Source organism: Labeo rohita, chromosome 9 (genome assembly GCF_022985175.1).
Source record: "Labeo rohita strain BAU-BD-2019 chromosome 9, IGBB_LRoh.1.0, whole genome shotgun sequence".
NCBI lineage: Eukaryota > Metazoa > Chordata > Actinopteri > Cypriniformes > Cyprinidae > Labeo > Labeo rohita.
In genome coordinates this window covers 2,429,766-2,455,147 of record NC_066877.1, presented here as the reverse complement: position 1 = coordinate 2,455,147, position 25,382 = coordinate 2,429,766, and the positions used below count along the sequence as shown (strand labels likewise).

Genomic DNA, 25,382 nt, shown 5'->3' with positions numbered 1-25,382 from the left:
TTAAAAGTAATAAGTTACATTACTTTAATAAAGTAATTGAAAAGTTACACTACTTATTACATTTTAAATCAAGTAACTTGTAATCTGTAACCTATTACATTTCCCAACACTGCTAAAGCAACAAGTTTACAAAAACAATTAACGGTAATTTTTGTTGTTTACTTTGAGAAAACAATCGCGTTTTTGACATTCGGTTAGTTTGGTCCTCCACGGCACCCGTCAGACGCGCCTCTGCATCCGCGCACCCGGAAACTGAGCAGTGCAACAAAAGCAGCGCTTTCTGCAGGCAATAAACACCCTCAGGTCTGTTCACAACATGTTTTCAGATTAGAGAAAACATTTCAGTAGTATGTTTATGACACGAGTGAACTGTTTTACCTTCAGTATATCACTTTTTATGTGTTGGGTGGTGTCCAGCGGTACGTTTCTACTGCGGTGCTACTGTGAATGAATCAGATAGCGATAACGCATTAAACTCTTCTGTGAATATGTATGTATGTATGTATTTGTTTGTTTGTTTGTATGCTGTTCCTCTGGTTGTTTTGCTATGAGAGGCCAGAAGTTAATCTCTTTAAAAGATAAAATCCGTTAAATCCGATTTACGGTGAATTAGAGTGAATGTTTCTGCTGTCAGTGTCAGAGAAGTAACTTATATACAGACTTGAAATAGGTTATTTGTCTTTACGAATGTGCTGTGTGTGTGTTTTGTAGTGTTTTAACAGAAAAACATCATCTGATGACCCCATGAGTTGCTGAAAGACGGCTCTGTGTCTCTGTGTTTTTGTTTTTGTCTCACAAATCTACACCGTATTTAGACTTTCAAATCACGCAAGTAATTGATTTCAAAGAAAGATAAAAAAAAAACAACACATTTTATAGGGAAACATTTCACAAACAGAAGTTTTAAATATTAGATTAGAAATTAGAATCAAAATCCAGAACATTCATATTTAAAAAGATCAATGACACCTAGGTGAACTTGAGGAGAAATTACTTAATATATCCACTTAAAATCACAAAACATCCGTTCAAGTCATGAGAAAGAAAAATGTAGTTTTGAGAAAACATCCTGCAGTATTTGTTGCCCTCTGGATCCGATAGGACGTGACTAAAATAAAGTGCTACGCTATTTTGAAATGTTCAGTTTAACAGTGGTTATATTGTGATATGAACTCCTCCTAAGATCACGAGTTTTGGTGTGATGTGTCAGGGCTCATGCAGATGGCAGAGAATGTTGGAGTGAATGATAATTCTGTTCTGTAATCCTCAGTGAAAGATTACTGGACTAAACGAGGCCGTTTCCTCTTTGTTTTTCAAGTGCATGTTTTAATTTGGTCATTAAGTGCTGTAGAGAGTGTGCTCTGTCGAGAGAGTCAGGTGCTGCGGCGCACAAAAGACAGATTAGAACAGTGTGCAGAGACACAAATGTGACTCTTGAACTGATCCTGTTAATCTGTCTAAAGAGGCTGAGACGGGCCGACAGACAGGCGGCAGTGAATGGGGTCCTGAGACCAGGTGAAGAGGGTCTCTCTCTTTCCTGCAGCAGTTTATGGTTCTCTGAATATGGTTTACTATCTGCTGAGAGTGTAAATAGATATAAGGTTGTGTGTGCTGCAGTAATGGGTGTTGATAGGAGAGCCTAATAACATTTATTTATGTAATGTAAGTGGTTTGATCTTTTTTTTTTTTATGCAAGTTAAACATCTTTTTTTTATACATTTACTAATTACGTTTTATCATTCAGCAGTTGATTTTATTCAAATCAACGTGAAAGACTGCAGATTATGCTGATCAATGTTTATTGTATGAGCTGATATATTATTAATGACAGGTGCTTCTGACTTTTCAGATATCTTACCTTGTAAAGCCTACTGTATCATATTGGATATGCAAATTTCTAAAGCCCTTATTATCAACATGATCTAAACTTTGCTGAAAAACCTGTTGTACACAACCTTAATACATGCCTTCTGCTGTTTGATTGGTAGTTTATACTTTTTTAGAAAATAAAAAAGCTTTTAATGTAATTGTAAAACTGCCTTTTTGCTGTGAAATCTTTACTGATTTTAATAAATTAAACATAGGAATAACTTGTATATCGTTGGTAAAATTTTAACACTTACTGAACTAAAGCAACTTTAGTTTACTTGATTATCCATACATTATTTGGAAAAAATCATGATCACCATTGTATTGCATTGCATTGTATGTTCTGCCCCCATTATAAAAACTACAGAGCTTTGATAATAAAACTAAGCATTTAATTATCTTAATATGACACATCATCCTGAGATACAGAATGACATCTGCTATTTAATACATAGTCTGTAGTCTATTATATTTTCTCCTTGAGTTGAACTCATATTCTCACTATATTAAGTCAAGCCAGATTGTCAAAGCAGCTTCACAGAGTTTAACAGAAAAAAAAAGCCTAGAAAACCCTACATGACCACATTCTGGCTTCCTGACACTAACTTGTGTTTTGTCTTTGTGTGTTTTGTGAAGCATCATGTCGGATAAAAGTGAGCTGAAAGCTGAGCTTGAGCGAAAGAAACAGCGCTTGGCTCAGATAAGAGAGGAGAAGAAGAGAAAGGAAGAGGAACGCAAGAAAAAGAGGTGAAAACATGCCATACTTTTTTCACTTGTTTTTATACACCAGGTTGAGTTCCACTATATGCCAGTCAGTACTATCCAACATGCCAGAGATCTGTTGCTTTGAGATGTGTACTGCCAGTCAAAAGTTTTTTTTTTAATGTTTTTTTTAAAGAATTCTCCTCTGCTTATCAAGCCTGCATTTATTTGATCCAAAATACATCAAAAGCAGTAATAGTGTGAAATATTTTTATTATTTAAGATAACTGCTTTATGTTTGAATATATTTTAAAATACAATTTATTCCCGTGATCAAAGATACATTTTCAGCATCATTACGCCAGTCTTCGGTGTCACATGATCTGTCAGAAATCATTCTAATATTCTGATTTACTGCTCAAGAAACATTTTTATTATTATTATTACCAATATTTGAAACAGTTGAATAGATTTTTTGATGAATATAGAGATCCATATATCAGCATTTAAAGCGTTTGTAACATTATACACTACACCATTCAAAAGCTAGGAGTCAGTATGATTTTTTTTGGTGGGGTGGCGGGTTAATAATTTTATTTAGCAAGGATGTTTTAAATTGATCAGGAATGATGATAAATACATTTATAATGTTACCAAAGATTTCTATTTCAGATAAATGCTGTTCTTCTGAACTTTCTATTCATCAAAGAAACCTGAAAAAATTCTACTCAGCATAATAATAATAATCAGTCATTTGACTGGAGAATCATGTGACAGGCGTAATGATGCTAAATCACAGAAATAAATTGCATTTGAAAGAATATTGAATTTAAAAACTGTTATTTTAAATGGTAAAAATATTACAAAATTGTACTGTTTTCGTTGTATTTTGGGTCAAATAAATGCAGGCTTGGTGAGCAGAAGAGACTTCTTTAAAAAACATTAAAAATCTTACTGTTCAAAAACTTTTGACTGTTAGTGTGTCTGTAAAATATACAGTGCAGCGTCTTTAGTATGATAAATAAAGTATTTTTATATACATGATTAATGTAGGAAAAATTCTAACTTTCTTTCCAAGTGCTTTTAGGTGGATAGATTTAAATTTGTCACAGTACTGACAATTATCATAATTCATCTTTAATTCATTTTTTTTCAATATGTATTTTTTTTTTTTTAATTGTGGTTGTTAAGATCAATATAAAATATACAGATTGTTGTGGAAACATGTTTAAAAACTATTGGAAATATTTAGATGTTGAGATTACTGTAAAACAAACAAATTTTTTTTTTCTTTTTCTACAAATGGCCAGTAGGTTCTATCAAACTTAGGAGGTCAAATGTAATATTTGCTTTTATGATATAAGCTTAGTTTTGTTTTCTGTTATTTTCATGTGAGGTTTGTTTTTTTTTATTTGTTAGACTTTGGCAAAGGCCTTGTTGGTTAGACAGTGTTAGTTTCCAGTTACTGATACATTTACTTTTCCTATAAATTAAAGCAGCTATAAATGTTTGATCATTTTTCTTACAATAACTTTAGTAACAGGGTTGAGTGGTTGAGCTTGATGAATGCAGTCAACACTACAATTTGTGTCAAAATTGAGTAAATGCGGTAGGAGGGTTCCTGGTGGAAGTAAATAGAGTCAGATTGCTGGTTTTTGTTCTTTGGGAACAATAGAAAGTTAGGTTTTTTTGATGAAGTGTTTGTTTCACTCTGTTTTGTTTGTGTCAGGCTGAGCTGAAGAAGGACGCTGTTCCACTGCAGGATGATTCAGACCTGGAGAAAAAGCGCAGAGAGGCTGAGGCTCTGCTACAGAGTATGGGCATCACATCAGACGTACCTGTGGGTAAGTCACCTCAACACCTGAGCCACGTCCACTGTAGTGTCCGCCAGACTTCTGCCCTAAAATATCAAACTGATCTTTTTACATCGGTAAGATGAGCCTTTTTGTCTAAGTCAATATATGTTATGTGGACCAGAATTTAAACTGATATTCAACAGCACAAGTTCCTTTGAGAGTGGTACCAACAAATGGAAACCCAGTGTGGTGTGCTATATTGATTGAACACAAGGGGGCAGAAGTGCACCACAGTAGTTTTGATGGTGGGCAGCAAATTTCGTCCAACACTAAGCTTAGATTTAGTATTTATCAACATATTTTATATCTGAACTTTGTAATTTCAAGTAACATTATTATTAAAATGAGCTAAAATTGTTGACAATCTTGGCCCCTAAATAAATAAATAAATAAATAAATAAATATGTGTGTATATATATATATATATATATATATTGCTAGCTAAATGTTTAGAATAATTCAGATTTTTTAAATGTTTTTTTAGGAATTGTCTTTAATAATTAATGAGCACTAAATGAGCAAATTTGATTTATTACACTGATTCATGTGACACTGAAGGCTGAAATAATTTCAGCTTTTTCATCACAGAAATAAATTACATTTAAAAACTGTACTGAAATTGTAACTGAAATTATAGTAATATTCCACAAAACTTTTAACCAGTAATTTACATGTACTACCAGTCAAAAGTCTCTTCTGCTCACCAGGCCTGCGTTTATTTAATACAAAGCACAGCAAAAACATTTTGAAATATGTTTTAAATTACTGTTTATATGTATATGTAATTATAGAAATAAATGCATTTATTTAGCAAGGATGCTTTAAATTGATTAAAAGTGATAATAAAGACATGTTTTTGAGCAGCAAATCAGAATATTGGAATAATTTCTGAAGGATCATATGACTGGAGTAGTGATGCTAAAATTCAGCTTTGAAATCACATGAATAAAGTAAATTTTTTAAAATATTCAAATAGAAAGCCATTATTTTAAGTAGTAAAAATATTTCAGAATTGTACTGTTTTTGCTGTACTTTGGATCAAATAAATACAGGCTTGGTGAGCAGAAGAAAGTTCTTTAAAACACATTAAAATCTTACTGTTCAAAAAATTTTTGACTGGTAGTGCACATCTGCTAAAAATCATCAAAACAGCAGCATTTTAGTGCACAAGGCACTAGCATTATGTATATAATGCAGTAACATTCAGGATTTAAGTGTGACTGAATTGTACAAATGTTTTGAAGGGCAATGAATGTAGATGAAAGTGTGTTCATCTCTTTCTTTCTACACCCAGTTCCTACACCCATGTCTCCCACGGCCAAATCTGCAGGCACTCCAAGTGAGGCAGGGAGCCAAGACTCAGGAGATGGTGCCACTGGGCCAAGGTAATCTCTCTCTTACACTCATTCTCTCTCTAAAGAGAATGTGGCAGGTCTGATCTGATTGGCACTGAAGAGGTTTGTGGCTTAGCATTCCTTGAAGGACAAACCGCCAGTGAAAGTGTTGATGTATTTTTGTGTCTGTTTGCGTGTCTGAGCAGGTAGGGAAAGGTTCTTCTGAATAAATCTCTGTTATTAGCCAGTTTCAACTGTAGCTAAAAGAGAATTTATTGCTGGAAAACCCCCTTAGCTCTGTTCTAACACATAGTGAGTTGCCCAGATTGTCTGTGTTTTACAGCATCTCAGATGCATTCTTAATGCAAAGGCTGTTCCGGAGTGATGATGATGCTTTCTGAGCCATATTCTAAAGCAGAATTGCATCTATGGTGAAGGTTATCCCAGAATGCAATCTAACAAAATTGTATAGAGCTCAGTAGTGGAAATTTGCATCACCCTGATTCCCTCAAGAAAAACACAATAGATTATTTTCATTGGCTTTTGAATTATAGCAGAAAACAAGCTCTGTGACCAAGTCGATTGTTATCATGGTAACGTTAATAAATGAACACAACATTTTGAAGCCTAAATACAATTGACAGAAGTAAAAAGCTAAATGTTATCTATAAATAGACAACACAGCAGTCTCTTGATCAAAATCTTGATCTTGTATGAACCACTGACCTTATTTCAGGCAATTAACCAAAAACCTATTCAAAAAAAGTCATTGACTTGGAAAAGATGTAACTGGAAATGCTAAAATTGTTTCCGGGTTTTGTCCTGTAAAAATACATCATCCCAGAATATTGAGAATAGTTCAGTCTTACTACATTTTTAATTTTTTTTTTTGTCTATAATGTTGCTCATCCCTACATTAAATCTGCATTATCACTAGCAGATTCTAGCAGGCAAAAAATTGGGACTCTGACTAGAATTGAACCTGCATCATCTACATGAGCCCCAAGGCTCAACTTTTCTGCAGCTAGTAAAACAATATGAATATAGAAACCTTATAGAATTAGAGTGAATTTTAGCTCACAATAAGACCTGTGGGAGCAGTGTAGAGCTGCTGTAGGGAGTGTTTAACCCCTGATTACCGCAGAAACTCTCATACACACACTCACAGATGCCCCCGGGGCTCCGTGTCCACTCATATCCCGCACCGCTTCACTGCTTCCTACACACACGCAGGTCATGTTACAAGCTGCACACACACACACACATTTTCCCTCATCACAGTCATACTCCCACTTAATGCACTCATGACCACACACAGCCTCAGGTTGTGCTTCCGCTGATGTTGGGCGGTTCAGTGTCATGATATGTTAGGATTTCTTTGCCTTTTTAATATGCACCAGAAATCATCTTTTATTCATATTGAAAATGACAGAAAAACAATTTCATAAGTTCATTTTATTTTGTAAACATAATCACACTATAGCATGAGATTAATGATAATATTTTAAAGTTGCGTTTGGAATTGAAACTGGATTGCTTGTTTCAGTGGTTTTTACTTGGTGTTGTCATTATAATTTTTTCATTTATAGTATTTGAGCTGTTAAGAAAGGTACTGTTTTCTGTTCACCAAAATAGCATTTATTTGATTTTCATGAGGACTTTATATTAAAAAAAAATGTAGTCAAATTTTGTACTATCACCATTTGAAATAACTACATTACAGTGGCATACGAAAGCTCGGGAACCCCTTGTGGAATCTGTGAAAATGTGAGAGGTCATACAAAAAAGTTCAAACATTGACTGATAGTCCAGAGAGAAACACGGTGCATTAGGAGCCGGGGGGTGAAAACTTTTGAACAGGATGAAGATGTCCAAATTTTTCTTATTTTGTTGATTTTTTTTTCCATTTAGTACTGCCCTTTGGAAGCACCAGAAGGTACTTGCATGTTTCCCGGAAGACAAATTAAGTACAATTTACTTATCCAGTTAACCACACACAGTATTAAGAACCAAGGGTTCCCAAACTTTTGAAGGGGGTTATTTTAATAATTTCAGCTATTTTTTTTGTCTTGTGGACTACATGTAAACAACATTTATGCAAAATATCTTACCCAGGACAGTACTAAATAAAATTAAAAAAAAATCTCTCTTTTTTTTTTTTTTTGCTAAAATTATTCACATTTTCACAGATTCTGCAAGGGGTTCCCAAACTTTCGCATGCCACTGTATATTTAAAAAAAAATCCATTTCTTTTATAAAATTCTAAAGGCACTGTCCCATTTTTTAGCAGTGTTTTTTCCACTTCTAAAACCTGAGGAAATCCTTCTAGTGATGAAATGTGGTGTTTGAGGATCCTTTCTTAATAGCATGGTTTTAAATGTTAGTGCTGCTTAACCCTACACTGAAAGTACCTCATTTGTACCATTAGATACCTAATTTTGGTGTAAAAAAACAAAAACAAAAAAACATTATTGAATATGCATTTTATATATTTGGTAATATAACATAACAAAATATTTATAAGCAATATTTGGTAGGCTTGTTGTTTATTTATTTATTTTTACCCCAAAAATTAAAAACGATAAATGTTTAAATTAACAGTTATAATCTTTGGGGAGAAGTTGTTATATCTTGTGTGAGAAAAGTCAATAAGTTTCAGCCCAATGCAAAAGCATTAACTTGTATTTCCTGGGAAAAGACAGTCATGTCCAGGTCAAAATGACCAGAACTCAACTTGAGGGTTAATGAAGTGTGGAAATCACAATAGAATGCCTTTTTCTATCAGAAATAGTGAAAAAGAAACATACTTCTCAAAAAAGGCATCAGTCTGTTGTTGTTTTCAGAGATGAAGGCTATTTCATGCACCACTGTCTTCAGAAGAAAGCAAACTGGACATCAGAGTCAGAGAAACAGACTGCGCTCTGGTGCTCAACTAGTTTCTACATTGAACTGAACACATTATACACGAGCTTCATTTGCAAAAATGAGAATAATTTTTATGAAGATAGAGTATTTTAGATTTTTTTTAGTAATTCTTTAAAAAACCTTTTTGGCTGATGCCGCCTTTTTTTAAACGGCCAAATAGATGTTTTTCACCATATAATTCCCAATAAAGTCTAGCCATATTTTTTTTCTTGAATACCCTGTTTGACCCAAAAGGGGTAAAGGTTGCTATGAAATGTCACTTTAAAATAGTGTACTCAGAGCTCTTGAGTTCGGTTTGCTTTAGAAAGGTCTCAAACACCTAAAACTAACCAGCTGTTACAAAACCCTACATTTACACATGTTGTAACTGTAGCTCAGTGGCACGTTTTTTAAACCACTGTGTATAGCTTACTTATTTAGGTGACAGACAGCTTTTTGGCTGAACATTTTAGCCGTTTAGTGAGACTAAATAAAACACAACACTGTATCTGGTGACATATAAAACTGGCTTTCTAGTATTTACTTAAAATTCTCTGTATTAAAATTAAATCTATGATGTATGTGTGGTATGTGTGTGTGGTTTTCTCAAACATTTGTCATCAGGTGATCATGTCTGACCCTGTACTGGAAAAGTGTGGTTGTCTCCTGACCATCAGAGCAGATGATTTCCTTTAGAAACAGAGCTCCACATGGACATCTGGTTCTGTTTCTGTATTGTGTTTGTCTCGTGTGTGTATAGAAGCTTTTTTCTTGTGTCTAACTGCTCTACTATAACACTATGTTTTTAACCACCTTTTAAATAACAGTCTCTCTGTCTTGCTGTGTCTCTCTCTGTGTCTGTAACCCTGTCTCGTGGCTGTTACACTAACAGGACTCTGCACTGGGACTGTGACCCCTCTACTCTTCTGCTTCACTCTGAGCTGGGGTACTGCACACTTTCTGCACATTCTCCTTCACTTCTGCTTCACTCTTTCAAACCTCAAGAGAAAGAAGTCATGAGTGATTGTTGGTGATCTTGAGGAGGGATTCATACTATGATTCATGCTGTACTGTAAAGTAACTGGAAGATAGCAAGGCATATTGGTTCGGATGTTTTAAACATCACACAAAGTTGAATGTAAACATTATCAGATTTCAAGAATTCCACAAGACATTTAAAGCCTTTTTAAATCCACTCCACACTAAACAAATGCTGAGTTCAACCAAGGACTATAGAAATACAAAGACAGTTCACTCCTGTGTTTATGAATTGGAGAAACTGCAGCGCGCAATATGGCGGAATAGTCCCACCATTTAAATGAAAGAGCCAGTTGCTAATTGGCAAAGTCATTGCGTCACTGAAGTGACCATAACAAGCTCCGAATCCCATAGAAACCTGAAGCTAGACCAGTCAATGCACATGTGCAGTCTTAAAGGAGAACTCCACTTCCAGAACAACAATTCACCCTCCCCCCCCCCCCCCCCCCCGTCATCCAAGATGTTCATGTCTTTCTGTCTTCAGTCGTAAAGAAATTATGTTTTTTGAGGAAAGCATTTCAGGATTTTTCTCCATATAATGGACTTCATTGGTGCCCCGATTTTGAACTTCCAAAATGTAGTTTAAATGCAGGTTCTAAGTGCTCTAAACCGAGGATCCCAACCGAGGAAGATGGGTTTTATCTAGTGAAATGATCTGTCATTTTTTTTCAAAAAATATATATATTTTTTAATACAATTTTTAAGCACAAAAGCTTGTGTAGCACAGGCTCTGGCATGCACGTTTACAACGCTATGTACTATTGAATCAAGTTGAAAGGTCACGCTGAACATAGGCGGAACTACAAACCCAGTGTTTACAAAGCAAACACGTGAAAACTAAGAAAGTGCAAGTAAGTTTGTAAACGCTGTTCACAAACAAAAAGGTACAACGATGTCCTCTTCTCAAGTTGTGGGAGAAAATAAGGTGGAGTTTTTTGCCATACTCAGTACACAGACAATGAACTTGCACGTGATTCGTAGTAATGATGGGAAGTTCGGATCGCATGCACGACTGAATGAGTCATTCCTCGAGATGAATGAAAGAATCGTTCAAGAACGATCCATTACTAATTCATAGCATCGTGGACACGCATCCCAGAGCTTTTGTGCTTAAAAAGTATACAAATTTTTATTTTTCGGGAAAAAAAATGACAGATTTTTTCGCTAGATAAGACCCTTCTTTTCTCGGCTGGGATCGTTAAGAGCCCTCAAAGTTCAAATCGGGGCACCAATGAAGCCCATTATATGCAGAAAAATCCTGAAATGCTTTCCTCAAAAAACAGAATTTCGTCACGACTGAAGACAGAAAGCTAGAACATCTTGGATGACAAAGGGGTGAGTAAATTACTAGTAAATTGTTGTTCTGGAAGTGGACTTCTTCTTTAAGCCTGTTATGGCTGCGCATGCGCATTGGCTGGTCTAGCCTGAAAAATAAGCTTTTTAAATGCTATTTGAGCATAAGAAACAACATTCATGGGACGGTTTATTTCAGATTTTGTTGCTGATTTGAAATATGTAATTTAATTAAGAGTTCAGTGAGCTGTTTTTGAGATTTCAGGATTCCCCCATTCATTTAGATAGGACTTGGTTATGTATGAGCTGCCCGGAGGTGTTGCAAGTGAACAGTCACCAAGTGAACAGATTTTCTTTGAAAGGGATTTTGGTTAAACGCGACCCAGTGCTGGGTAAAAAATAGACAAACCCAGTGAATGGGTTGTTTTGACCCAGTGGTTGGGTTAAATGTTTAACCCAACCTTCTGGGTAGTTTTATTTAACTCAACTAAAAATTGCTTATCATCCTCCTCCCCCCTCCCACCTCATTTCCTGTCAGCTCTGAACTGTCCTATCATAATAAAGGCACAAACAAACAGCAGAAAAAAAAAACAAAAAAAAAAAAAAAAAAACACCAAGAATTAATAAATAATTACTTTATGGCTGGCTTAAAATGAATCCAAAAGGTTGTAAAGTTAAAATCCGACACATAATTACTAGAGGCTTTGGCAATAATCAAAAGGTGAGCATTTATTAATAAGCAATTACAAAAGCACTATTATTTATTCAACTTATTAATACATTTTCATTTATTGAACATATTAATAAATGTTAATTTTAAGCAAGAAATATAGTAATTTTTAAGCAATAGTTGAGTTAAATAAAACTGCCCAGCTGCTGAATCAAAATAACCCAGTTGTTGGGCTTGTCCATATTTTAGCCAGTGCTGCATTGTTTTTAACCCATAATTTTTTTGTATGAACATGTGAGAGAGATTTTTGTGAGTCTGGTGCTTGTTTATAATACTAGTCAAAAGTAGATTAAATTAATAAATAAATTGTAAACATGCAATATGATTTTTAATTGTTTTTTATTTAAAGTTAATTTATAGGTATTTATCTGCAAACCAATCGGGCACTAAGAGCTTTTTATAATCAAAAGGTTTTTAAGATTATAAGAATCAAATTTAGTCAAATGTGTCCATTTCTGACCACCTATGAATGTGGTATGAGTGACTGGATCACGGTGTTTCTAAGACTTAATGAAACATGTTTACACCTGTGCTGTATTTAAAGATGTCAACTTGTGACCAGATCATCTGATAGAGATATTGCCAGGTGTAAAAGTGGCCTCAGTTTGTCATCCACTTGATGCAGCATGTTTGTAAATGTTTAGATGGTTGAAAAGTGTGGACATTGTTCCTTCTTATAATTGGTTATGTGTGTGTTTGTGTGTGTGTGTGCTCTCCCAGACGTGGTCCTCTGAAGTTGGCCATGGTGAAGGTGACCCATGTGGATTTCCCTCCAAAAGAGGTGGTGTCCTACACCAAGGAGACACAGACGCCCACCATGACAGAGCAGAAAGAAGGTAAGTCGAGATCATACACCTAGAGGAATTCTGACTGATATCATTTACAAGAATATTTAATGGTATATACAAGAGTTTTAAATGTTGCAAATAAATTCAGATATCAGAGTTACAGATGCATGATGTATCTTGCATAGTACTTTCTTTCTGTTTCTTTCATGAATTGCAACATAGCAACATTTTCTATTCCAGCATTTTTATTAAAACAGCTTTTTTAAAAATGATACTGTTTAATTAATGTTAATTACTGTTATTAATGTTTAATTATTATTATATTTTTACAAAGTTATTATATTTTACAGTCTCTTAACTAGTTGCTTATTAGCATGCATATTACTAGAATATTAGCCATTTATTAGTACTAATTAAGCACATGTTAATGCCTTGTTCTACATGACCTTATTCTACATCCCTAATCCTACCCAATACCTAAACTTAAAGGGGTCATCAGATGTAAAGTTCACTTTTACATGTTGTTTGAACATTAATGCGTGTTGGCAGTGTATGTACAAATCTACCCTATTATGATAAAAATCCATGTAGTGGTTTTTAATTAATCTGTAAAAATAATATCCCCTTTTTCAAATCGAGCCGTTCTCAGATGCCTGTCGGTGTGGCATCACACAGACAGAGGCCACTCCCACGATAGTTGATTGACATGAGCGTCTTACTTCAGATCAGCTTCATATGAATAGAACTTATTGTACAAAATGTTGTCAAAGGGGGTTTGGCTTATTGCAAAAAGGCTCCCAAATAAGTAGAGGATGAAGGTCAGAGTAGAAACAAGCAACTCATAACATCACATAGCGTGACTGGCACGTGTCAATCAGGGGACGAGGAGGTTAGTGAGTGGCACTGCATTTGCACCAGCAGTTACAGCAGAAGCCTCTGATCTGAGAGCTATTCAGATGTGCCTGTGTGCGCAAGAGATCAGAAGTGTGTAACCCTTTTTGGAAATGATCTGACCGTAGTGAACATGGAGATGAAAGCTGAGGGAAAATTGCAGAGACTCGAGAAACATAAGACGTCAAGGCAAGATTAAACTGACTCACACACACACTCACATCCGTTTACAGAGACGGAGCGAGAGGGGGCACAGGAAATGAGCAGTAGGTTAGTGGAGATATGAGAGTGTGTGTCCAAAGGCAGGTCAGGATTTGTGTAATTGCAGTTGAGCCCTTTTATGTGGCCGTTCGTGCATGTCTGTGACCACCCCTCTCTCATGTCAGATATACTTGATCACTGCTTTGTGTGTGTGTGTGTGTGTGTGTGTCTTTGTGATGTCTGTTCTGTTGATGTTTGTGCAGGAGATAATTACGAGTTGTTTTAATGAAAGCTTTTTAGGGATCTATTTTTAGGGATATCGTGACTGTATCAGTATTGGACAATTTAATTTATTGCCATTTGCTTTGATTATAGGCTGATATTGGATGCAGCTATTATCAAGGCCTGTTTTTACAAATTGATACAGTAAACTTATTTTCTCTTACAGGAGGAAAAACAACAGAGATCATCATAGAATATGTTTAATAATAATGATAATAAAAAACATGTTTTAATCACAGTTAGCTTTTTCATTCATAAATAACTGACTAAAGAGTAGAAAGCTATGATCGAAACTGTGGGATGTGGACTGATTTTATCACAGTAATAACGTTGAGTGAGACATCTGCCAGTCTAAAATTAAAATTCATCTTTCATCTCTCAGTTCTCTTCCTCTTAGTCTTCCTGATCTTTTAAGGGAATAAATCTTCAATGACGTTTCTGTATCATGACGACTGAAAACAAAGCAATTTAACTCTAGAAATGATCGAAGACCGCATGAAATAGAAAAGAAAAATGCTAGTCTGTTGAAGTATGTGGAGCACATTAGTACTGTGAAATAATCACAATTTATAATATATATAAGTCTGTATTGTAAATAAATTCCTTGGGTGTTTTAATACACTTTTGACTTAAGTAGCCTAATAAGTATAACTTTGATTCATTTATTATAATTTCAAAACAGAATGAATCGGAAAGTTTCTATGAATTTATTTCAAATCTCAAATATTCACTGATATCCACATCACATTTCCTTTTTTAGTATTTAAAATAATTGATGTTCTTTTGAACTTATTTATTCATTAAAGAATCATTTAAAATCTTAATTGATTCCACAAAAATATTAAGCATTAATGTAGTATTTTACATTAATATTAGAAACTGTTTCTTGATCATCTAATCAGCATATCAGAATTATTTCTGAAGGATCATGTGACCCTGAAGACTGGAGTATGATGCTAAAAAATCAGCTTTCCATCACAGGAATAAATAGCATTTTAAAATGTATTACAATACAAAACAGTTATTTTAAATTGTAAAAATATTTCACAATATTACTGAATTTTTGATTTAAAAAAGGAGCCTTGTGAGCAGAAGAGACTTTCAGAAACATTAAAAAACACTTTACAATAAGGTTCTATTAGTTAATGCTGCTTAATGTATTAACTTATGTTAGATTGCTGTCTCCATGCCGAGACAGTTAAGATCCAGCCCCGGACACCAGATCCTTTTAGAAAATATCGGTTTGTCCGGTATCAGAACAACTCGTCAGCAGAGTAGTCTAATACCCAAACCCTGTTAACAGGAGGCCTTGTCTGGTACCCAAAAATACCCAAAACACTATTAACAGTCTTCTATCAGCCAAGAAGTTGACTGAGGAAAAAGCCAATGAAAGTGAAGAGCAGAAGCAGGAGACGAAGTAATGATGATAAAAAGGAGTCCTAGTTGCGTATGTCTCAATGCTCAGACTTCGTCTGAAGAACTCAAACCCAACAAGTATTATTATACCAAACTGATTCACAACAACATCCCATAAACCCTGAGTTTCTATACATATTCCTTGTATAAACCTTGTATCTCTTATTCATGAAGACAAACAGCCCTTGAAGCTACACAGTCATAAGACTAAACAACAATGGAAAAAATATATAAAAAACAACTATAATAAAATATAAATGACTAATCAATTAATGAATCAATAAAATGAATATATACATGACTATAGTGATTATTATAAATGATTATATGATTAAATGGAATAATATAATCATTAAATGATTAATGATTATAAATTAATAAATGAATGAAGAATAAATAAAGAATAAAAAGAAAGCAAAACACAACACAAATGTATGGTTGCTCTGAGGCAAAACACACAGTTTGCATTTGAGGATTGCCAAAATGAACAAACAATGAACAATACGTTTATTACAGTATTTATACATCTTTGTCAATGTTAGTTCACAGCGCATTAACTAATGTTAACAAGCACAATTTGATTTTAATAATGCATTAGTAAATGCAAATGATGAATAAATGCTGTAGAAGTATTGTTCATTCTTAGTTCATGTTAATGAAAGTAGTCATCTAATGTTAACTAATGAACCTTATTGTACAGTGTTACCAAAAATCTTACCAACCCCAAATTTTAGAATAGCACTGAACATAATTAAATATATCACCTACAACTGGAAAAAAATAAAAAAATAAACATATTTTAAGCTATTATTATATAATATACTATTTCAGAGCAAATGCAAAAATATCACCATGTCAAGATAGATTTAAATATTGTCAAAAGGCTGAAAAAATATATATATCTAGACTTTTTTACCTTCTGTATCACTTTGCCCCATCCCACAGTAGATTAAAATTGTTAAACAAGATTTTTATCTGGCTGTCCGAAAGCTCTCCTCAACACACACGCGCCATCGCTCCTTCCTTTCCTGCCACTGTATAATCATTTCATCAACTCTCACACTCTCTCCTGTCTCTCCTCCAGCCCATAACAAATCACTCTGGGTGACATTGGGAGGTTTTTCCATCTCTCTTTCTCACTGATGGAGTGGTTTGTTGTGAAGAGGCTTATGGGGCTGTTGAAGGCTCAGCTCTGTGTAGGTCAGGAGGTGTGTGGCCGTTACTGAGCACAGCAGGACATACAGGTGTCAGTACTGTTTCAGAGTGCTAGATACGGTTACATTCACACACCCAATGCATTCTATAAACAAAGTGACTCCCTTAAATTTTCAGGATGCGTACTTGCATCAGTGATGTGTGAACAGAAACGCACTGGACAAAACTAGTTGTCTGTCACGTCATACAGTGTAATAGCCACTGTGCATTGCTTGAACTGATGTGAATGGTAAGTCTTGAAAAGTTGCTTCTTCCATCAGTTTTTTAGTGCACAGAAATCTATTTTATTGCTGCTCAATCCACAGCTCTGCTTGCTGGAGCACCAGGGGTTGTGAGAGTGTGAAATTGAATTAAAAGTGATTGTTTTAATCGCCCTTGTGCTCGTGGGAGGGTTAATATCCCGTGCTAATCACAAGAAGCCTCTCATATGGAGAGCATCTCTTATGAAGTGAGGAACCCTCAGCCTAGCTCTTTACAAACCTATGCATCTCTAAATGAATACTATTGTCCATTATCTCCTAAACACACTTATTTCATCGTTCATCAGCGATCAGTCTGTGACACAGGAATTACGACATTGATTATAGGGATAATAAAAAAGCCCTGCTGTGCTCACTTTATCTCTGTGTTTTGCACAAACTTTTTGGGACAGAACTAATTTGGTAATGCCTTCACAAAAAAGTGATGGAGTAGAAGTTGAACCCAGAATCTGCTTGGGGAAATCCATTCCTGTTGCCTGGATTTTGCCTGTGAACACTAGCCAAACAATGGTACTTTTAACCACACCTAAGACAGCATTTTGGAGCATTAGATGTGTATTTGTGTGTAATACCTTCACAAAAAAATAACGGGACATAAATTGTATCATTCTTTTCAATTGCTTGCTAAGTGTAGTAACTGTAGATACATTTTAACAAATGTAATGTATGCAATGTATAACACACCAAAGTCACATTTAAAACAATCAGTTACAGTGGCATGCAAAAGTTTGAGAACCCCTTGCAGAATCTGTGAAAATGTGAATAATTTTAACAAAATAAGAGAGATCATACAAAATGCATGTTATTTTTTTATTTAGTACTGTCCTCAGTAAGATATTTTACATAAAAGATGTTTACATGTAAAAACATGTAAAAAAAAATAGCTGAAATTATTACAATAAATAAAGTTTGGAAACCCTTGGTTCTTAATACTATGTGTGGTTACCTGGATGATCTTTTTTTTTGTTTGTTTGTTTTGTTTTGTGATGGTTTTTCATGAGTTCCTTATTTGTTCTAAACAGTTAAACTGAGCACTGTTCTTTAGAAAAATCCTCCAGGTCCTGCAGATTCTTCAGTTTTCCAGCATCTTTTGCATATTTGAACCCTTTCCAGCAGTGACTATGATTTTTGAGATCCATCTTTTCACACTAAGGACATTTGAGGGACTCAAACACAGCTATCAAAAAAGGTTCAAACATTCACTGGTGCTCCAGAAAGAAACACGATGCATTAAGAGTCGGGGGTGGAAACTTTTTGAATTTGAAGATCAAGGTAAATTGTACTTAATTTGTCTTCTGGGAAACATGCAAGTATCTTCTGTTGCTTCCGAAGGGCAGTACTAAATGGAAAAAATGATATTTCAACAAAATAAGAAAAAATGTCATTGTTCAAAAGTTTTCACCCCCTGGGAAAGGGTTCAAATATGCAAAAGATGCTGAAAAAAACTGACAAATATGTAGGACCTGGAGGATTTTTCGGAAGAACAGTGCTCAGTCTATTCAGAACAAACAAGGGACTCATGAAAAACCATCACAAAACAAAATGAACAGTCATAGATCATCCAGGTAACCACACACAGTTTTAAGAACCAAGGGTTCCCAAACTTTTAAAGGGGGTTATTTTAATAGTTTTAGCTATTGTTAGTCTTGTGGACTATATGCAAACATCTTTTATGTAAAATATCTTACTCAGGACAGTACTAAATAAAAATAACATGCATTTTGTATCATCTTTCTAATTTTGTTAAAATTATTCAAATTTTCACAGATTCTCAAGGGGTTCCCAAACTTTCGCATACCACAGTATCTGTTGGTCAACATGCTGATTTCTGAACCGGTTGCGAAATCTACCCAGAATACCAAGTCTTGTGGATTCCTGGTGAAGTAACTGGATTTTAGCCTTGAAAATGTGCAGAACATTGGTGCCTCACCTTAGGACAGCATTTTTGGGCTTTAGAGGTGTTTTTGAACATTGAAATCCAGCATCTGAATGGGCCTGTGATGGCCCAGAAGCGGCGCTGAACATTGATCTTTATCGATCTGTTCAACGGAACTTCCTCTCTAGAAGAGGATGCGACCTGAAGAGCGGCGCACATCTCTTTGTTTTGTTTTCCAGCTGTAAAGCCCACGGCGAACAAGCCATTCATTGAGTGGCGCAGAAGTCCCGGAGTCGCATTCACAGAGCCGAGGTTGGCTCGGGCCTCTTTGACAAGCACAAACGTGGAAGTCGGCGTTCAGAGGTCTCTCCGCGTCTCCTTTTCTGTGGGCGTCCGACGGACTCGGTGCACCTGCAGAGGACATCAAAGAGCATTAGTCTTGTTCTCGAACAACCTCTGACCCCATGGGGCGCTTGCATTAATACATTGTCCTTTGACAAAGCCTGCCGATTACTGGCCGCTCTCTTTCTCTCTCTGCTTACGCCCTCCCCCCGCAAAAAGCTTTTATTTCTTGAGGGATACAAAAGCTATAATTGCTGCTGCTTTGAGATGAGGTGTCGATGGGAAGGGGATCTGCCATCAGGGTGAATTCTGTTAAATGTTTTTCTCCCTCTCTTTCTCTCTCTCTCCTCCCCTCTGTGGGGTCACCAGGATCACTTGCTTTTCTCCAAATGGGCATTTTTGCTGGCAGGTGCATTACACCCCTTATTTTCAGATTGTCTTTCCGCTGCTAATGCCTGGCAGGTTGATTGCTCGGGTCTGGCTGGCGGAGAAAGGGCCGCGCTGCGTTCGGGCCCCGGACTGAAAGACACTGATTACTGTTTTCCTCCGAGCCTGATTGAGGCCCTTGAAAGGAAAGATTTTAACCTTCTCTCCTCTCTCCTTGCTGAGTACGGGCCCGGCACGGCGAGATGGCCCGTGTCATCAGAACGACTCCATAAACTCATCAGAGCGAACCCCCGCCACCCCCCCCCTCCTCTCCCTCTCTCTCCAAACCCGGCCCTTCCTGAGAGAGCCATGGACACGTTTCTGATGTAAAATCTGACAGATGACATTATCATTCTGATTATTGCAGGAAAGGGCGATTTCACTCTCTATTGAAACAAGTTTTTCTGGTCATGCAAAAAAGCTGCCATTAACATGGGCGTAGCGCATTTTGATCATCGAATATGACTGTTTGTGGGGAAATTAATGGAATAATTTACTCAAAAATTGAAATTACTTCATTATTTCCCTCCTGTTGGACAAGATCTTTGACAAAAGGAGCTTTTTTTAAAAGGGACAGTTCTTCCACAAATGAAAATTACCCCATGATTTACTCACTCTTACGCCATCCTATGTGTATATGACTTTCTTCTTTCAGATGAATACAGTCATCAGTTATATTAAAGATTAAAGATAAATAATTAAGATTTTGAAGACCAGGTGCGTCCATCCATCATAAAAAGTGCTCCACACAGCTCTGGGTGGTAAATAAAGGCCTTCTGAAGTGAATTAATGCATTTGTGTAACAAAAATATAAATTTTTAAAACTATATAAACTGTAATCTCTAGCTTCCGCTAACTGTGGTACATGTGTTCATAAGAGAGTGGCGTTTCAGCGGACAAATGCGGAAGCGCAGAGGAGAGAGTGAAACAAAACACCAGTCACAAAATGTCTCAGGGTTTCAATATAAGCTAAGAGGTGACTGGTTTTCCTTTGCTGTAAACAAAGCTTGGTTCTCATCTGCTGTAACGATAGTCTTTTGTGAATGCACATATGAGAGTTAGTGGAAGCTAGATATTAGGGATGTAACGGTATGAAAATTTCTTATCACGATTATAGTGACCAGAATTATCACGGTTATTGGTATTATCACAATATTGTTAAAATGCGCTGGAAATTTTCGAAAAGAACTGACATAAATAATTTCACCAAGTTTTATATTTAAAATGAACAAACAACAAATAAAACGACTTTTTGTTTGCAAAAACAGTAACATTACCAGTGATGTCCAGATTTTAAATGACAACATGACCGACAACAGTTTATCAATAACATGTTTGAAATGTTCAAATAAAGCTTTGAAAAGGTTTCATAATATAGTAAACCTCACATTTAAGCCTTTAAATAAGAAAAGGGTTAAGTAATCAACGGTTTGCCGTGCATTAAAGGATTTTAAATGCACATCGTGGAGGCTAAGAATGCCTGACGCGAAGCGTCAAATGGTCATTTGCCAAGTTATAGACAAGTTAAAAGTGGTATTGCTCTTTGCAGTGCAATATTTGACCGAATGGGTAAAAAAGACGGTTATTTTCGTCAGTTATGACACGCAGTTCTAGCATTCTGCCCACTTCAAATTAGACACAGAGATGAAATAGTGCGGTAAGATCACATTTATTCAAATGATTTATAGCATTTATTTCAGTAAATTATCGATCGACCGAGAGAGAGAGAAAGAGAGAGATGACAGGTGCTTGTGTGTGTACCTGCCTGCACGCTGTGCGTCTGCACATCTCTCTCTACAAACAACGAATTTATTCAAAAACAGCGGTTTTACCACCTTGTTGCTGAGAAATATAATGTAGCGATCTCGTATCTAGGCTATTTTATTAATGAGAATCGCGGGGAAGCGCTGACAGAGTTTGTGTTCATCAATTAAAGCAGCGCATTTATATAGAACGGTGATTAAAAAACCCAGCAGGAGGTTTGTTATTTTCAATTTTCTTAGCAAGTTTTGTGCTGTTTTTGCCATTTTCAGGTATTTTATTTAAACAAATGCCTCCTAGAGATTTAAACAGATCAAAACTGTAGCGACCTGACAAAGTTTGATGTTTCGCCATGGAAATTAAAGTTGCTGTAACTCAATCGTACAGTGTTCGATCTGCCCCAAACTTAAAGAGGCCTGGCCTTAACACATCTATAGGCCAATGTTTAGTTGTCATAGCGCCACCTGCTGGCAACAAGAAATTACTTGTTTTACACTAACTTAAACATGCAGCATCCAATCTGCTCCAAACTTCACTTGTGTGGAAAGAGCCCTGGCCTGAAGACATCTATATGACAATATGCAGATATAGTTATAGCGCCACCTGTTGGCAACAAGTAACGTCATGTTTTACACTAAATAAAACATCCAATGTTCAATCTGCACCAAACTTTGTATGTTTGTTATAAGTTCTGGCCTGAAGACATATACACATCAATATTCAGTTATAGTCATAGCACCTTAGTATTTTTTTTATTTATATATATATACTGCCCTCCAAAAGGTTTTTAAAAGATTTTTGGGTCAGCACACCTTAATAGCTTCAATAATTGATTGACAACTAAGTTTAGAATACAGTGAATTTAGGCCCAGATTATGCAGAGCTGTAAAAGCTGCTAATGGTGGATATTTTGATGGATATGTATAAACTGGATATTTAATAAAATATGTTTTCGTAGTTAGTGTTGTTCCTTATCAGTGCAAAATTATCACAAATTAAAAATAATTCATGCCAATATTGTCAAAAACCCACACTTTTGGGGTGTTTCCAAACCTTTGGAAGGCAGTGTGTGTGTATATATATATATACATATATATATATATTGCATCTGAAGAGTTCAGATGCAAAACCAGCTAAAAGCCATCTCGGTTAAAAATGAGAAAATGATACTGAGTGAATGCTCCTGACACATAGTACACGTCCATCTACTTCAACCTTGCTAAATTCCAGCCCCAGCCCAATCAGAAGTACCAGTGCTTACATAGAAACCTATACAAAGTAGCAAGAAAGAAATGCTCATTTTAAAGAAATACGTCAGATGGATATAGCTGGTTGGATATAGATGGATATAGCTGAACTCTTCATATATATATATATATATGACCCTGGACCACAAAACCAGTCAAAAGTGTCAATTTTTTGATATTGAGCTGTATACATCATCTGAAAGCTTAATAAACAAGTTATCCATTGATGCATGGTTCATTAGGATAGGACCGAGATATGACTGTTTGAATATATGGAATGTGAGGGTGCAAAAAAAAAAAAAAAATCTAAATATAGAGAAAATCATGTTTAAAGTTGTCCAAATGAAGCTCTTGCTAATGCATATTACTAATCAAAAATTAAGTTTTGCTATATTTGCAGTACAAATTTTACAAAATATCTTCATGAAACATGATCTTTACTTAATTTCCTAATGATTTTTGGCATAAAAGAAAAATCAGTAATTTTGACCCATACAGTGTATTTTTGGCTATTGCTACAAATATACCCCAGCGACTTAAGACTGGTTTTGTGGTCCAGGGTCACAAATATATATATAAGTAATTGTTTTACATTTACTACATGTTAGTGGGGCATTACTTTTCAAAAGGTACACCTTTGTACTTAAAAGGTCCATATTTGTAACTTAAAGGTACATACTAGTACCTCTTGAAAGGGTACTGCCCAGCGACAACTTTTGTACCTATTTTGTTTCCTATTTTTAAATTCTATTTTAAAAATTGCAGATGAAAATTTTAGCAGAAAAAAATGCAATTAGATATTTTTCCTAAAAATCATGCAGCCATACTGTGGACTACTTTTTAAAATGTTTTTTTTTTTTTTTAAACCTGGTCCCTTTTCCTTTTTTTTTATTACATTAAAAAGAGGGGCTAGGGGACATTCTCCTTCTGTGTTCCACAAAGGAAAGAAAGTCGTATAGATTTAGAATGTCATGAATGCAAATAAATGAAAACATTTAATTTTGGGAACTCTTCCTTTACCATTCTTTTAACATTTTTCCCTGAGCTTTGCATTTGTTCAGGCGTCATTGGTAGAGTATTGTCGAAGATGAGCTGTGTGTGTGGCTTACAGCTGGTCAGGGCTGCAGCTTCATTTAGATGCTCATGTTTGGGGTGAATAGCAGTCCCTGGACCCCCTGCCGACTCTCTAATTGCATGGACTTGTGTATCCGGAGAGAGTCTTGACTAAGAGCAGTCAGGCAGAAATCCCTGTGCCATCCCTGTGCCACCACACACACAAACGCAGCAAAACCATCTGCCTAATACACACACACAGCCGTCAGCTGTCTCAGCCACTGGCACCTGCTGCCCTGCGTGTGTGTGTGGGATGCGCTGCTGAATAGTCCCTGTCTCAGTTACGCCGGGAGTCTGTTGGACGGGCTGTAGGTTAAGACCTCGGTGATGGCGTAACCCCCTGTAGTTTAGAGAGAGGACAGACACTGGGATGTAGATACAATGTCCAAACACACACAAAAACACACTCCAGGTTGTTCTTGGACATTTGAACAGACTAAACAGGCTGTTAGCAGTCATGGACTTGTCACACGTTCACTTGGTTTAAAGAATTTGTTGGCTAATTCAATTTGGTTTTTCCACTTATTCTAGTGATATTAATCAGAATCAGTGAAATGAAGCAAATCCTTCCACAGTCCTGGTTGTTTTAGATTAATGGGGATTTAGGGTGAAATTAGCATCCATCACCTGCTAGAAGGCTGGTTCTTTTAGCACATTGAAAGGTAAAAAAAAGCTTACTCGCATTTATTTTGTATTTCTTCAGTTCGTGTACAGTGGCCCAAACAAGTATCAATCACACTTTAAAAATAAACATTACATATTTTTGGATCCTTTTCGTACAGTGAGTTATTTTGTATATTTTAATTGGCAGGTCAAATTTAGCTTTTGCTTTACTTTGGTTGATAAGTAAAAATGAAAGGAACATTTTCATCCTGAATGCTTGAAATACAGTTGTATTTTTAGCATTTAAAAAAAAAAAGCTGTATTGTCACTCTCTGACCATTAGAATTAAAAAGGCTGCTTTTGTTACTGTACCTTTAAGGAGGCATTTACATATGTTAATTATCTCTATTATGATTGGCTGACTTTATGCATTGTAGTTCATGTTGTTCTTAGGCCAAGTTGCTGAACACTGAATAGGTGTTGATATGTAAATATGGGTGTTGCCAACCCTGAACAGTGGTGCCAGAAGTATACAATTTGAAAGAATGCAGTGCTACAATGTTACCATGAGTTGTTTAATACAAGTTAAGCCACATTTCACAAATGTAATCTTAAAAATACTGATAACCCAATGTATAACCCAAGTATTAACTGTGTGAAACATGGGTCCTATAATAAGACTGTTCTGCAGCTCAGATGTGAATTATGTTAATGTTTGTGATCTTTCTGTTACAGAGGAAGATGAGGAGGAAGAGACTCCAGCCCCGAAGCCTGAGGTTGAGGCAGAGAAAGAGAAACCAGAAGAGAAACAAGATGAGGAAGGTAAAATATTGAGCACACCTCATGTATATTTTTATAAATATTTTAAATTAGATTTTTACTTTCTGTTTTCTTTTTAATTTTAGTCATAAAATTTCATCATGTTTGTCTTAAATACATTTGTACAGTTTCAGTTTGCTATTTTAGTGTTTTACCTTAAACTAAACAAAAAATAGAAATGTTGCCTTGCAAATAGCTGAAATAAAATAACTGTTTCACTACAACATCCAGACACTGATATTTGTTGATGTTATATTATTCATGATTGGAGTTGATTTTATAGAAGTTCTGTCTACTTCCAGTGTTTATCACAGAAATCAGAGTTTTAGTTTAATTTTGGTGTAATGGAAACACAAACTAGCTGAGAACTTTGTAGACCTTTGAAATATTGACAGTTTAATGCACACAATTTAGTG

General features: G+C 35.6%; 1 protein-coding gene across 1 annotated transcript in view; it reads left to right on the top strand.

Annotated features, from left to right (window-relative positions):
* Positions 1-203: 203 nt before the first annotated feature.
* dync1i2a (dynein, cytoplasmic 1, intermediate chain 2a) overlaps positions 204-25,382 on the top strand; it is a 39,223-nt gene continuing 14,044 nt past the window's right edge. The window contains exons 1-7 of the mRNA XM_051119080.1: positions 204-303; positions 2,506-2,616; positions 4,270-4,415; positions 5,722-5,812; positions 9,558-9,611; positions 12,447-12,562; positions 24,883-24,969. Coding sequence (XP_050975037.1) covers positions 2,510-2,616; positions 4,270-4,415; positions 5,722-5,812; positions 9,558-9,611; positions 12,447-12,562; positions 24,883-24,969 — 601 coding nt within the window. The 5' untranslated portion in view covers positions 204-303; positions 2,506-2,509. The remainder of the gene's footprint in view (positions 304-2,505; positions 2,617-4,269; positions 4,416-5,721; positions 5,813-9,557; positions 9,612-12,446; positions 12,563-24,882; positions 24,970-25,382) is intronic.